The sequence below is a fragment of the Camponotus floridanus genome, unplaced genomic scaffold (genome assembly GCF_003227725.1).
Source record: "Camponotus floridanus strain SB8 unplaced genomic scaffold, Cflo_v7.5 scaffold7, whole genome shotgun sequence".
Lineage (NCBI taxonomy): Eukaryota > Metazoa > Arthropoda > Insecta > Hymenoptera > Formicidae > Camponotus > Camponotus floridanus.
Window position 1 is genome coordinate 1,536,104 of NW_020229838.1, and position 17,198 is coordinate 1,553,301.

Here is a 17,198-nt window from a genome sequence, read left to right on the forward strand (position 1 = left end):
TTTACTAAAGTCAACAACAGAGAAATGCCGAGATAATGAAATAACCGCTAATTAATCATATTTAACGAAATAATCATATTTTTTATAATTAAATAATAATTCAACTTTGGTAAAATCGTTTAATTAAAAATGTAATTAAATAACATGTTATATATGAGATTATCAGGACTAAGCATAAATTGAATTATTTATTTATTCATGTTACGATAGGTGCTGTAATTTATAAACATAAATGCTAAGATGTCACTTCAGTACGTTTGTAAATTGCGAACGCGAAATGTAGTAGAGTGTGTCGCTGATTAAATGTCATCGGTGCACCACCTTGCATCGTCCATTTCGGCAAAGTTACATCGAAACTTTTCGTGCACATGTACTCGACATATTACTGTACATTTATTCCACGTCGAAAATTAAGCTTCCGTTATTACGTTTATCCCGCTGATTACTGTGCGATTTACTAGAATATATCCGGAAAAGTTAAATAAATATATATCCCGATGTGTCCTTCCTGATTGAGATTAGAAGACGGATAATTGCTTTTTTTAAGAGCAAAAGATTTATTTTATTTTGTCTCAAAGATGCAAATTGTATAATAATATTGTACAATTCAAGAATGCAAAGTGTACAATAATATTTATAAGTTTTAAAGGACGAAACATGCATTTTTATGATGAACAATATGGAAAGAATTCCAAACGGAAGACTTTTGTTTGATAACGACTAACTTTTAAAAATGATTTTCTTTTACTTTGAAGCAACTTTGTAGTGACTTTGCGCACGTTCCTTTTACGACTCTCGAGGAAAATCGAACGTTATGCCGAAGCTGTGCGTGCTTACGAAAGCTCTTTCGAAATTAGTATTTCTTCGAGTTGGTCACGCTCGCGCCAGCTACTAACAAAAATTCCATAAATCGAAGGAGAAACACGAAAGTCTCAAATTTTTAAAGAAACGCCGGCATCGTGAGGAAAAATTAAGTTAATATTATAAAAATAATATACGTTATATATAAACAACATGCTTTTAACAGGCCATGTTTTTTCTTTTTTTTCATTTTTATGCATATAGTGATTACTTTTTGTGAAAATTACACGAAAGAATATTAGGATAATTAAGAAATAAGTAAAGGTACAGATTTGATATTGAAGTTTTAGTTTAATTATAATTCAATTGTACGGTTATGTCTCTCCAAATAATCGTTGAATTCTACTATAATTCTGTACCGAAGACAACACATGGAAGTCGATGATATCGACACGTCCATTCCGTGAAAGGGGAAGATTGCCGGGTAAAGTGAAACTACCGGTGATTGTATGGAATTATCGTACGAGCGTGCGTGAATAAAACTGCGGAAAATAAGGCACCCTCGGCACAAAAGGGTTACATAAATAGTAATGTCTTTATTCTAATATATCTTTTAATATTATCATTCATTGATGTTAAAAGAACATTTTAAACGAAAAAAGTATGTTGCTCCTCTATTTTTAAAATACAAAAACTATATGCAAAAATATATCCTTTAATTTTACAAATTTTAAGATTAATAATCGCTAGTTTTGGGTCTCGACAAAATTTTAGGAGGGATACGTATTAAATGAGAAAAAAGTCTAAAATAATTATAAGATTATTCTCGGAAAATTTTATCATCGCTCGACGAGCTGATATATTTATAGCATCGTGAATGAAATATTCATTATTTCGTCACACATAATGTCGCGGGAGAGGCTAAAAGAGAAACGGTGGAATTATCGATTTTAGACCTCGTCGTTAGCCTCGCCGCTGTCTCCGTGTTCCGACGATAATTCTCGACTTCCGGCCGCAGCACGTACGGTCGAGCGGAAGAGATTGATACGACGACGCTTCTCCATCCGCGGTTCGAATGACACGTAGGGACATATCCGGCGGGCGCGCGAGCGCGTGATATTGAAAGGCGGTAAACGAATGCTTTTGGGAGTGGCGCGCATCGAAATCGATATGCGAGCGCTACGTCCTAGACGTCCTAGACAGGACGGAGGGGGAAGATTGAGAGTGCGTCCCTCGCTACGACGGCAAGAATTGAATTCGTCGGGCAAAAAAAAGCTGGCGATGCGACGCGTAAGATGGGGATGAGAGGGCGACGAGAAAGAGAGAGAGAGAGGGAGGAACGGATGAGATGGAAGGAAATGGAGGCACTCGGAGGAAGTCGAGCGTGATAGCGCATGAATCATCCTTCCGATCGAGATCACGAAGAGAAAGAAATAACTCTCATCGGACGACAGGAACTGTAACGTCGCGAGATGAAGATATTAATTTTCCTTGTTGCACTCTTTCTCTCTCGTTCCGCTCGCATTATTCGCGTGTCGCTGGATGCACGGCAAGGATGCGTGCGAAATAAAAAATCTCGAATTTATTCTCTGTTGCTAAATATTGCGAGATTTTAAAAACAATAATAGAAAAATTATATATTTAAAAAATAAAATACATATTTATTAAAATACACATTTTATATAAAAAATTAAATACACAAAAAATAAAATAAAATACACATTTATTAAAATACACATTTTATATATTAAAGAAAAATTATACATTTAAAAATATACATTTTATATATTAAAGAAAAATTATAAAAAATACACATAATTTGTATATTAAAATTACATATTTATTTACTTTTTGTATGAAACTTGTCTTCCTCCGTACTTGCACAGTTAACATCGCATGTCTTATTTATTGAGGAGGGCGACATAGCGTCGACAGACACGTGTAGTTGCCGCTCTTCGAATCCCCTGTGATGAAAGTTAAGGGTGGGAACGCTAAGGACGCACGGCTAACTATTCGAGCGAGATTGAGAGACTTGGCGGCACTTAAGTGTCTCGCTGGGTTACACGCTCGGTGCTGACAGTAATGCCTCGCGCGCTCCAGGACACGTTCCGAAGTGTTTGAGAGCGAGGCGTCGTCGCGCACGATTCCGCACGGTTTGGAGTTTCTCGCGTTGCACGTAGGACGCGTCGTGTTATCCCAGTGTCGCGTTCAGATATTTATACGCGACCGCGACGCGATGCCGAATGCATGTCGTACAGGCGTGCCTTCTTGGAGAGGCTTACCATCGTTGCCTCGTCTTCGAGGTATTCCGTCTTCTCGATCTTTGATACCTTGATATTTGATGGGAGAATCTTCGTTATGGAAAAAAAATTAATTCCTCTTTGATAATATCGATAATTTATCATTTTTGTAGAAATTTGGCTCAAATAATCAAAAAATTAAAAATTTGGCTCTTGTGCCATTTTCTTTTTAATTTTTGTAGAAGCATTTATACATGAATATTAAAATTTTAGTCCAATATTTCCTTTGCATATGTACAGACACGATTTACATTCACCCCATTAATCGTTGGGAATAATTAATCTTGAAAAATACCGACATTTTTTCTATTTCAGATATCGCGTGAAAATACGCGTGAAATCTCAATTAATCTAAAACTCCGCCGCCGCTAAATAAACGCGAATCGCCAGCTTTTTTTTTCCGAATGACTATAATTCACCGGACTAAACAGAAGGCGGAATGGCCGATCGTGAGAGAACAGGACGGGCATGAAAATCTGTCGCCCAGACAATGCCCGTGGGGATTTCCTCGGTTGCGGTTGGCACTTTTCGACCGCAACGAACGGAATCCATACACGTGATCGTTCGCGTTCCAATTTATCAGGGCGCGTGATGGCCCTCGGCAGGGATTCCGCCGCTCGATCGGAAGAAATTCTCGGACCGGCGCGTGAGCCGCCAATTAATTACTCGGCGATCATGAAATTCCGGCTATTGTGAGATTCGAGTCATCGGACGGCTGTGTAATTGACATGTCAGGTATTCGGCTACACGGCCCTTTATCCGCTTATCGGAACGTGCCACTTGACCCGTATCCTTTGCGCGATTATCATCTTAAAGAGAAATATCCTCTGAAATTTGCATGCGTAAATTTTTATCGAGTTTTTAAATATTTTTCTCGAACACAGAGGGAAATATTGTCACAAACGTTGTCTATTCAAATAACTGTACTTGCAAAAAATGTTACATTCGCACCTAGTCGCGTGAAAATATAATTAACCTAATTAGGAATTTTGACGCGGATTTTTGGTATTTTGCGTGCAATACTTGTGGAAAAGAGGCGGCACATTGGAAATTCTACGCCACCGCGTCGATGATAGAATATGTCGGGACGCGAGAGAAGTAATTCTGCGAAAAAATTGAGATAAACGGGGACGCATCGCGCGTCTGAACGAGACATAAATCCGCGGGAATAAAAGCGCCGTGTAACGTCACGTCGAAATGTCGCGTTTTTTATATCGCGAAGCCGAGGAAAGCGCGCCTATAAAATGTATTTTTCTGTCAGTTCGCATCCGAAGGCCCTCTCTTTCCTCTCGACGAGCGACGAAGGAGAAGGCAACACCCCTCCCCCCGCGCGCCCCTTTGAGCCAGCATCAGCCCCCGTCGCCTATCAATTAATCACGCGAGGTAATTAGCGTCGCGCAAAAAGGCAAGAGCACATCGCGACCGTGCAATAATTACCGTTGTCGGCTGCGAACGTCCTCGCGCGTCGGCGGATCGCTTCTGTGGCGGGGTGGAGGGGGAGGAGGGGGATGCGTCGGTGCGTTAAAAGGGACGAGGCGCGTAAGGACGAGGGAGAAAGGACGCGATAGCGCGGTTCGCATTCTGCATAATTACCGTAAATTGGTGTAACCGTTAGCTACCGAGCGCGTGATGTCGCCGAACCGAATTTGCGCTCGATAATGAGCACCTGTTTAGCTATGCGAGATTCCTGCGACAACGGCTGTCGAGATCGATTGATTTGACGTTGATGCCAATTGCGACAGCTATTTCGATTCGATCCGATGATTCTCGATGGGATTTTCTCCAGAGAATTTCTCGTCGAAAACGCGTTTATTCACGATCTCGTTATTTAGGGGACGGTCCATAAATTCCGCGATGCGATCGTTTATTTGTTAAAAATTCCGACGATGCGATCGAGATGATGTCCCCGGGTCATTCGGTGCATTCGCAAAGATGAAAAGTACGGGACAACAAGAGTCGTTTGCATTTTGTACAAGGTGACTGTTCTCGCTTCTCATGGGAGGAAGACACCTGGCTGCTTTCGCGAAAGCATTTACCGCTATAACTCGTCGAGGGAAAAAAATTGCAAGACAGTGCGCGTTACGGAAATTGCGAAAGTTGCTTCGGCAAACACAGTAAAGACAGTTGGCAAACAATCCTTTCGGGGATGGATACATCGTCCCGCGCGATGCCGATAGAATAACCGTCGAGGAACAACAATGATCGAGCACGCGACTGAGATTTCGTCCTGCGCATTCAGTTCCCGAACTAACTTATATTAACTCTCTCGGATTATCCTTCAAGTGCTCCTTATAACCGGCGGAAGATTACAACTTGAGGAAATTGTTTGGCAGAGGAGAGCTAAAGTTCGACACCTGTCGAGTCCCGGGACTGGATAGCTACTTTGCCGAGACTCTCAAGTCGTCTTGAATGTGGATCTCGAATGTGAGTCGGCAAAGTCATAGTACTTAAGATTAATGCTCGCTCTGTTATTCGCTATTACATTATCGCACGCGCGTTGTTTCATGATATTTGCGCGAAAATATTATATTGTAAAAAATATCATCCTTTATTATCTCACTTAATCGAACTTAATTAGTCGACAAAAATAGCTCTTATTTAATAATTATTAAATTAAATAATCATAACATTATGAAGCAAAATTCAACGAATATACTGCCATCAGCAGTGTACGCCAAATATGAAAGAATAAATTTTTTAACAAAAATCTACAGGGAGCACAAAAATGTGCCCATATTCATAATATCTTGTTTGCATTTATACGTAATACATGTAGCAACCAAGAATGTAACGATAACGATAAAATGAATGTCGTAACATGCAAGTAGCGCATACGTATGATGCGATACAATATCTGTGTATTAAAGTCGTATTTCAGCGCGAAATATTTTTTTTCTGTAATTAGGAAAGCGTAAGATAGCACTTTGACATTTATGCGTATTCTCAAAATATTCCGGTGTGATATAAAAAAAGATATAAAAATATGTATATAACGGTTGCATTTGTCGCCGACGCTCATTTCTCAGGCACCTTATTACGTGGAAATATTACGCTCGCGGACGGGGTAGGGGCGGGGGCAAGAGCGGAGCAGGAGGGGAGATAAAGATTCGCGATGGAGAGCGATGCGGTGCGCTTTTTCCTCCGGTATTAGATGTCGGAGCACCTCATTTCAATGTTCCCCGTATTATTAACGGTCTTTTGTCGGCTTCGAGAAGGTCCTCCGTTTGACAAAATCGTCGACGAGAACGGCGCATTTATCGCCGAGTTGCGAGCCGACGCGATTTTCGCGCCTTGTGTCTCTCTCTTCGTAAAATGAAAAATTGTTGGACGTGCAAACGACCGAGAGACCGCGCTTTATTAACACGCCGGATGCCATGGATGCTTGAATCGTGATCGGCATCTATGATTCTCGCGTGTCGCACCGATGTAAATATGAAATCTAATATAAAAGCAGCAGTATTTATACAGGCAGTGCTGCACATGTTGTTGATATAGTAAATCGATTAAACGCAATAATACGAATATATGTCGTTGTATTATTAAACGGAATGTCTATTTCATGAAAAATATGGATAATCTGGATTTTTCAGGAATTTCCTTTGTACCTGGAGAGATCAAGGAATTTTATTAGAATTCTCGTGGAATTTTATTAGAATTCGAAGAATTTTTTTTGTAATTTTCCCTGTAATAATTTTGCTCTCATGTTGCAAACAGTTGGCAAAGCAAAATAAATTATGTGTTTAAAATATGTTATAAATATATATTTATCTCTGTGTTTATATATTTAATATCTTAAAAAAAATATCGATATTATACATGCAATATTTTTTTATTGTAATTTTTTAGTGATAAAAAAATTAAAATGTAAAAAATATTTATCATTATGAAAGCTATTCAGTTTTTTCATATATATTTATAAATCTAGTTTGAAGCTTGAATGGTTTTGTATGCTTTGTATGAATGAAAAATATTAGATTGCATATAACGAGAAAATTTATTTTAGAAAGTTGCATTACACATAAAAATGTTTTTAAATATTTTAAAATATTTTAAAATATTAAATTAAAAATCTTGAAATATTCTCTTATCTGGAATTTTTTGAACAAAAATACCTGCAAAATCAGGAAATTTTCAGAGAATTTTTTTCGGAGATTTTTTTACATGATATATGAATAGACATTTTGTTAAAATATCCTCATTTCTCGCTCTCTCTTTCTCTTTTTCTCCTTCTCTTTTTTTCAGCGATATCTTGGATATATATTGTCCTTAGCTTATCTTTCAGAACTAATCGAGATTCTTTTTTAAAGCGCTGTTTTCATTGTTGTCGCAGAAAATCTCGCCAACAATGATCGGTGAATCGACCCGCGAGCGTTCGCTCGCTAAATTAAAAATTCGAATCAACGTCGACACGTCAATAACGACGTCACTTACCGCATCGCCACCTATTTCAATTACAAATTTTGTTCAATATTTACCCGTCAACTTTTTACTCGTGTCCCGAAGCCACGTTGCAAAATGTAAAACGGTCTCGGAACGCGCGTGTTTCGCCGAGTTCGCATAAAACCTAAAAATAGCTCGTTAAACTAGCCAATTAACGCACGTTGTTTGTCTTGCGCGGATTTTACAAAGCTGACTCTGTGACAAAGCCACAGAGATTATTTTTTTTCGCGATTTTTTGTACGTATAATAAACTTTCAATCGAATTGGCTTGCAAAATCGCATTAGTGACAGATGGTCAGATTTGAGAGAAACAGAAAAGGATTTTTTCTCTCTTCTTTTTTTTTTAAGTAAAAAATATGTTATTGTTTTTGTTACTGGAAAAAGTGAGCAAATATATCTTTATTATAACATAATTTTCTTGTTATTCTCGAGCATATGATTGAAAAATAACTATCCAAACAATTTTAATATTCGATAATTACAATTTGCAAAATGCTTATATTTTGGAAAATTAATACATCAAAGAGAAAACAAAGCTATATATTATAGCTTGTGAATGTTTGAGATAAATGCTCTCGGTATTTTGGTAAAATACGTGCGTAGTCGTAATGTTTTACAGATGACTAATTCAATTGTAATTTCGGATTCGGTGGTACGAATAACATCGCGCGAATAGAATATTACAATGTTAACTGGGGTTCATCGTGCGGTTAAGCGACTGCACTTTTGAAATCGTGCAATAAACGTCACCGGAGAGAATACGATTGCGAACACGAGGAGGAATTGACATGGCGCTTTAAAGAAGCTGGATTTGAAAGGCAAATTTAATAGCTTGAGGGCTAATGAATAAAAGCGATTGAACGATAAACTTAGATCTCGAGTCGATCGTGACAACCGTGATACAATTTGAAAGGCGGATTTTAAAGAATCGCTGAAACAAAAGCGACCGCGAGGAAAAATAATGGGAGTAGCGAAAAGACCTCGACGTTTCTATTTTCGAGGACGAATACGATTTCTACCACGGAAATATGTTTTTCAAATATCAAGAACGTATTCCTCCTGTGGATAAATCTCACAGTGATTAGTTTCAACTGCGTTGAAAATGAAAAAGAAAGAATTACTTTATCAGATTGAACATTGGAACTTTTATATTTCCCTTTATTCCCTTATATATTTCGCCATGAAAAATGTAATCGCAATTTTTTGGAGTTGATATATCGATTTTCATACAGATTAATAATTTCGAGTGGGTTAATGTTTGATATTACAGTGTCAGAGAATGCACATTATTAAAACAGTATAAAGCAGAAATCCAATAGAATTTCTCGTATTCTCAGAATCATGAAAAATTGCTTGATGCGTCGCATATTAATCTGCATGTCTAGGTGTCAGCAGGTCAATTGATTTAGAAATAAGTTAACGGCTCACATCGACAAATACTCACTCGGATCCTTGACGGCCGTGATGACGAGGCGGAAGCCATTCGCGTTGGTGCCCCAGGCGTCGGTGACGTATTTCAACGTCACGAAGTTGGTGCGCGTGTAAATCGCGCCCACGGTCTGCTTCGTGTTTCTGCAGGATAAGTCTGCCTGGAAACAAAAGAAAATTGCGTTCGTCGAGTACGTGCCACTTGAGGGGAGGAATTCTTTTTTTTCCTTTTTTATTCTCTTTTTCTTTTTTTTTTTTTGCCCGCTCGTGCTAACGATGCAAATGTCGCGAGCGTGATATCGAGCGAACTCGTGGGAGGGTTGGACGACGCGCGCTTGATTTACGGAGATAGTTTTATATTGCGACGGACTAAAAGGCCCAATCGATGCTGTTCGAGAAACGTCATGGGGAATGTGATTTATACTGTTGCACATCTGCGGTAGGAAAGTACATTTAATGTGAAAATGCATTTTTCCTATTATCTCGCGTACTTGCCAGTACGTATCTTGATTCTCAATTTATCGGGAGCGCTATCTGCATCCACTGCCATATTTCTCTTGCCTGTTTTTTTCTCCTTTTTTTATTAAACTTTGTAATACCGTATAATATAACGTTAATGTAACTTTCGCAAAATTTTAAATTTTACTCCGAACGTTACTGAAAAGAGAAAATCTATCCTTAGATTCCTTGTGACGCACCTTTAAAGGTGCGAGAAAAATGAAGAGTCTGGAATCACATTATCCGTAATATTACACATGTTACCAAGAATGAAAATGTTCTCTTTTAAATGTCATTAACTCCGTTCTCTCGCAATTTATGAATCGGGGTAGCAATGATAAAGGGACCGTAATTTAACCGCGGCGAAAGTCAAATGGCAGCTTATAAAAGCTCGGGTAAATGTCAAATAACGTCGTTTCCCGAGATGGCGGGTACTTTTAATAAAGCGGTTATCCACGCGGTGTACGTGTATGTGTGTGTGTGTTTGTGCGCGAGCGTTTCTCTTTTCCTTTTTTTTTTTAAATTTTATGTCGAATCATTTGTAAACCGGCTTAAGCGTAGCTTGACGCAAAACAAAAATGACGCAGCCAAGTGGTTAATCCTGAAATACACACCGTAGATATCAATTCGAGCAGCAGCAACGCGGTCGGCAGGAAATTTATTCGTAGATTTGCGACGCGGTATCTCGCTCGTTTGCCTCGAGACACGAGCAACGTAACACTTGTTGCACCCCCGCGATCAACGCGAAAGAAACCCAAAACAAACAGTCGCATTCTGGTGCGCCGAGATAATAAAAAAGACGGGAATGGAGCGTATCGATTGTTTCATCCGGCGTTAACTTTTTTAGAAAAGTTGTAGAAAAAGTAGAAGAGTCGTATATAGTTGACCCGAAAATTTTCGCCGAAATTTTAGATTGAAATTGACTATCACATGATATTTCGTTTGCCACTATTTATTCGACGAACAGACTTAATATAAATTAATTTTTTCGATTGTTACATAGCGATTAATAGTCTTTTTATTTTATTTATATTTGCGAGATAAAATATCATGTATGAAAAATTGGCGCTGATTAACAAAATTGGATAAATGAATGCAAGACGTTATTGTATTGTTGAAAGAGCAATTTGTTATACAAACCTATAGCGTTTTCCAATATCCGCGTTTTATTTGGAAACTAAATAAATACGAATGTTTTATTTGTGTGTTAACAAGCATAGCGTGAAACATGCAGCTTGCATCGGTTTATATGCTTACCTAGTAGCGAAAATCGTAATTTTGTATACCGTGGAAAATTTAGAATGGAAGAGTGAGAGAAAAAAAGTTTTACCGTTAAATTACATTCCGCGTATAAACAACTTTTATTGAGATTTGTATTGTGTGATGGGTTGAACGTTACGTGATACTCTTATATTTTTGATTCGCAGATCCAGTATTTTCTTCTTCTTTTTTTCACTTTAAAATTTGTAACGAATTGTCAAATTTATCGTAGATCATTTAATAATTGTATTTTTCTATATTTTTCTATATTTTTCTATATTTTTCTATATTTTTCTCTATTTTTCCTATTAATTACTGCAAGTAATATGATCCACATTTAATTATCTTTTCTCGTTAACTTTTCTATCATTTTTTTCCTCGTTTTTTATATATATAAAAGGATATATATTCATTTATATATGAATATAGAGTATATCCAATAAATATAAGACAAAAATAATACAATTTCTGCGAATCAAATAGACGGAAATAATTAGAACTCTCTATATACGTGTGTTGCGTCTGATTATGAATGTTCGAGTTTTGGAAATATGAGCTTTCTCCTCATATTCTCATTTCACTTGCAATTATGTTAATATTAGAATATTAGATAATATTAGAATATATAATATTCTCTACATTTATGAAATCTATAAGAGATCTAAGATGAAATCTAAGAGATATAATAAGAGAGATATTTATAAGAGATATCTATAAAAGATATAAAATCTATAAGAGATATTAATGACTGATGATATTTTTTACATTATGTATATTTATAAATTTTTATAAAAAGTTAATTTATAATAACGATTTTGAAAAATAATCTTAAAATAATCGCTAGCAATTTTCAAAAATAATCTTATGTAACAGACAGTAGAATAATTGCAATTATTGTCGCTTTCGTCTACAATCTACATTGACAACATTGTCAACCGATGCAGTGAATAAATAGGAATATGTGAATTATGGATGAATTATTGCATAGCATAAAGATATCAGAAATCGGTATGAAAATTATGAAATTATTAAAATTGTAATTATAAATTTTTAAATTGTCCTCTTGTGCTTTGTATTATAAATTTTAAAGATAGATTCTGAAGATAAATAATATTCTTTTACAAATTGAATGGATTAAATGGAAAATGAATTTTTCTAAATTGTGGAACAAATGTGGATTTCTTAAAACTGTAGTTTAATTTTGCTAATTTTGCGGTTTGATATAATCAATGATATTGATTATTTAGTAATACATTATTTAATGATATTTTTATTAAATAATGTGTATGATTATATAGCAACATGACACATACACATTCGCACATAAATAAATAAAATATGAATTATTATATAATTTGAAATTTTTGCGCAAATATTACAGATTTTAAATCTTTTATTTATTTACAATATGAATCGCAAATTGTAACAAAGCAATTTCCGCGCAATAATTAAAATAATTTATGATAAGGTAACCATTGGATTTGTTAGTAGTTATTAAATTACAAGATTTAAGTGTTGCATAGATAACGTAGAAAAAATAATGTTTGCAGATAATTTAGAATAGAGTAATTTTATGAAAAACTAAATTGCCGAAAATAAATTACAGAATAAAGTCAACAATTAAAGATGTGAATTTTTCTGAAGTGTCTATTCTGCTGATAAATTCAAATTAAATTAATAAAATCACCAGAATCTAACAATATAATATCGTACTCATTGTAAACACGCTCATTTATGAATGTCTCGTAATTATCACTAGTCATATGAATTATTATCCCTCGCATTCTGCATTTAAAAGCTTGTACGTTTCATGTCGAAGAGAATATCCTGTACAAGAAACTATGGGTATATTTGACATGCGAACACAAATAATGTTTGCAATATACGCCAATTTATTTCACACTCGCCATTCACTGTTATTATCACTAACCGAGTGCAATTATTTATAATTATTACATGCCGACAATCAAACTGCTAGTTTTTTAATTGATATATCTCTTTTTCGAATTTAAATGATATCGTCGTTACTTAATGTTTGTATCAGTCATATAATCGAATTTTCGATGCTAAATTATGAAATAAAAATTTGGTTCTCTCAATTTGACAATGCTAATCCGCATTGTTACTATGGGTCGCAATAAATTGTAGTAATTCGAGGATGTTTGAAATTCGACTTTGCAACACAACCTCGGTGTGTTATTCCACGCTCTACATTTATCGGGGAAATATTTTTGCGCGACACAAATAGCAGATAAATGTACGTTTATTACCGATTACATTAATGAACGTGCCACGAATCGGATATAATTGCCGGATCCAGAGCCGCTGAATGAAAGTCAGCTTAATTTGCGATCGCATTATTATCGGCAATATAGTCGGTGATTCACTAGACTGATCTATAGGGTCTATTTGCGCGCGGCAAATTGTGTACTCTGCCGGTATTAGGATTGCGTCCGTGGTTTAATAACGTGCTCGCCGATCGGCCGTGTGTCAACCGGACGAGCACTTGTCAATTCCGATGGCGAGAGTCATCGATCACGCGCGAAACATAGGGTTAAGTAATCTGCAGCGAGGGGAATGGGAGGGAGGGGAGGACACACAGCGGGAGTTGTAGACTTAAGCCGGTAGAAAGGGTTACTCTTGCGATGAGGATTGTACAGAGCGCTTGTAAAATTACCCTTTCGCATGCCATTGGCATACGCTCGGGGTGAAACGAACCGGTACAGTCGCACATAGATTTCAGTCGCATCGATTATCTAATCTCATATTTTCTTTAATTATTGAGTCTACGCTCGTTTTACGTCTGAATAAAACATGGAAAGTTTTAGACAGTGATCTACAAAAATAGATCTATTATTTTCTTACGCCATCTTCTCGGTCAATTAATGTTAAATTACTGCCATTTGAAGTGAAATATCAGAAACAGAAAAAGAGGAATCTCTCGAAGAAGGTTTCCTTTGTACGGCTTGCGATCATTATAAAGGTCGGAAAACCGAAATAGGGTGGATGGAGAAGAAGAGCGGAGGAAAAGTTCAGAGATTAAATACATCTTGGGGGAAGCCTCGACTGAATGGGCAATAGAGCGTGACGAAAAGGGAGGGGAGGGGGGAGAGGGAACTGCGCCCATGAGGAGACCACCTAATTTACATTTACATAGCTTTCAACGCATCTCGCGAGAATGGAAAGTCTGGCGGAGCCTCGAAGGTACAATCTCTCTTTCGGTTTTCTCGTCGAAAGAAGAAGGCCTCGAGCGAGCTTACGGCAAACTCGCCGCTCCAAGTCGGTGCCGAGGATCCAAAAGGGGGGGCGTCGAGTGGCGACCGAGAGGCAGGCCATTGTCGTGCGTGCAAACAACGGAATCCTCCCTTCGGGGATATGCAGCTCGGCCTCTGAAATCTCGACCGGAAAAACAGCCTCGAGCTGCGCTTTCCGAAACCTCACCGTCGCCATCGTCGATCATAATAAAGACACGCCCGTATATCGAGACATGTCGCAAAATATTTGGGAAGGTGCATCGATGCAAACAAAAATTTCTAGCGGTGAATCTAAAGTTATTGCACATGTGTCCATTGCACTTTCTTCCCTCTGCAAACACAATGAATATTAAAGAGGGAAATAGTTTTCTGACACACACACAAAACACGTCTCACAAATTATATATTATTTTTGATAATATTATTGATATTATTATAGGTAATATTATAAGGAATTATAAGGAAAAGTACGAACGACGAGGTCTGTATGAGCTATATAATATTATATGGTTTTTAGAAACATATGTGAAAGCTCGAATGTTCACGAGGTAATAAACATTGCATCGACGGTTGGGAAGAAAACTCATATTTCTATATTATATTTTCCATATAAAATTTGCCAAGTGTATATATATATATATATATATATATATATACATACATACATATACACACACACACACACACACTTCCGACGTAGAATTGCACTCGCGTCGTTATAAATTGCATAAGGCCTTTATGCTTCGGATGTGGTAACCGAACGCACGCGTTTTATGACATACGAAAAGTCGTTTCTGACAGAAATGTTGTCGTATTATTTATCTCATTCGCTGCGAAAGACGCAACAGCTATATCACATTTAAAAAGAAAATAACAAAGTGAAATAAAAATATTTTATGCTTTATGAAACAATATTACGACACCAAGTACATAAAAAGGCATTACGATTATGTTCACGACATATTGTCGAGACGCTGTTAATATATATATATATTTTTACATTTATAACTTATAATCAACATATTTATATCAATTTTATTTATAATTGGAATGATATATTCTATAATTCTCTCTAAAGAATTAATCAGAAAAATCTCATTTATTATTGTACACATTGAATATTATATTCATAATATGTATAATAATATGTACAATAATAGGAATATTTAATTCATATGTACATAATTTTTTTAAACATTTATTTTGCACACCGCTATAATTTAAATATTATATTTATATATATTTACATATCAGCATATCTTGTTGCTAACCCCACTATTACGTATCGATTGATGAGTGAAAAACTTTTATTTTAAAAAAGTGCCAATATAATAATGCATATATAATAGTAACATATATATGCTTCAATTTTTTGTTTATTTAAATATTTATTTGCTGCATACATTTTTTAAATACTTGATTTGTATTTTTGAAAAAATATAATTATTTATAATTAAAAATATAATTTATTCACGAGATTCTATTCTAACGAAAAATATTTATATGCCTTGAATCGAATCGTCTCGCTAAAAGCTCCATAAAAGCTGGCAAAGATGCATTCCGTCGATCCGAGAAGCGGAACAAAAATAGCACCGTGCTTTTCGATTGAGATTTTTAGAGACGCGAAATAACGATAAACAAGAAAACAATTTGTTTTTCGTAATACATATTTTCAAGGAATTTTTTATAAATACCCAAAAATCTTTTAAGTTCTATTTCTAAATTTATCATAACAGTTTGATGAGAAATTCTCAAGAAATAATAATTCTAGAGAATATGTATCATGAAACATTATTTTCTCACTCGTGTCGTTTAAATCAAAAGCATCTGAGATAATTTATAGAATATGAGAAATATCAACTCGTGTGCACCGAGTTATTAAATTGAATTGCCGAAGGCGGGCGTATCTGTGCGAACGTTTCGCGCCGGTAAAAGCTTGCGAAAGCCATTACTGACGGCGAGACAGACGCTTTTCTTCGTGCGATCACAAATTCCGCCCCCCGCCGACCGCTTTGGCGAACTTTGAAAGCGATGAGATCCAGATGGCTGCTAGTTTCGCAAACTTTGCTGACCAATCTCTCGCGTGCGAAAGCGCAGAAGCAGGTACGGGACATTACGCGATGCTATGTGGTGGTGACGCCCATAATTAATGATCCCATAAACCGGCATTATCGTAACGACGCACCGCGTTGTGATATCGATCTCCGCCTAGATTCTAGAGAACCGTGAAACACTTCCCGATGACTCTCGTCCCTTTCCCGCAAGTCATAATTAATAGATAGTAATCAAATATTATAGTCCATCGCGCGCGGGACCCTCGACGATAAATTATTATAACGATCGACGCGTTATGATTTACAGTTGTATGAGCGCACCTTATAGATAGCTCGATTACGACACAATCTTGTGCAAAAACGCTCGTCATTTAATATTCCTTGCGATATATCCTTCGCATTTGCATTACAACTTTGGCCAATTTTGCACGCGCGATCGAATTTAATTCCTATTTATAATCTATTCATGAGGGAGAATTCATTTAAGATTTTAATTAATATATATATATATATATATATATATATATATATGTTGTTTATTTCAATTGAGAATTTTATTTCGGTGCTGCATTATTAAAAATATTGCGCGACGAATTTTCGCGGATAAGCGCGGCAATTCATGAATAACGCATACGTTGAAAAATCTTTTATATGCAAATATTGCATCGCATATTATTCGCTAATCGAATATTAATTCGCACGCTCTATTATCAGTCAATTTCTCGACCAAATAAAATTTTCAAACACATTTCCATAACGAATAAATAGAGACCTCATAATTTCACATAGAGAATTTTCGACATAACTTTACTCATTAGAATCGTCGATGTAACTTGAAAGGTCACTAATTAAAATAATAATTGAACTGTGCAAAAGATGAATTTTGTATATATATAAATATATACAAAGATATATATAAAGATTAAAATGTTGCAAAATAATTTTACATTTGTTCGAAGAGCATTCATTCTAGAAGATATTCGTACATGGTAACAAGTGCTACAAATCTCGGCGAACTCTACTGACAATGAGAAAAAACTGCTCGACGCCCCTTCCGGAATGTATTTTTGCGTCGCTTTTCCGTACACAGGGAAGAACGGACGAGGTCAGGGCGAAAACGTAAAAGTAATTTGTCGGATGAAAGCGCCAAAGTACCAGGTAGG

The 17,198-nt window shown here is 36.3% G+C and overlaps 1 protein-coding gene and 1 long non-coding RNA gene across 5 annotated transcripts in view; one reads left to right on the plus strand and one right to left on the minus strand.

Moving 5' to 3' along the window:
* Positions 1-17,198, plus strand: part of LOC112639522 — a 166,183-nt gene that overhangs the window by 46,113 nt on the left and 102,872 nt on the right. The window lies entirely within an intron of this gene.
* Positions 1-17,198, minus strand: part of LOC105255861 — a 169,528-nt gene that overhangs the window by 24,527 nt on the left and 127,803 nt on the right. For all 4 annotated transcript variants that reach the window (XM_025413753.1, XM_025413756.1, XM_025413754.1 and 1 more), the window contains exon 3: positions 8,986-9,130. In XM_025413753.1, coding sequence (XP_025269538.1) covers positions 8,986-9,130 — 145 coding nt within the window. The remainder of the gene's footprint in view (positions 1-8,985; positions 9,131-17,198) is intronic.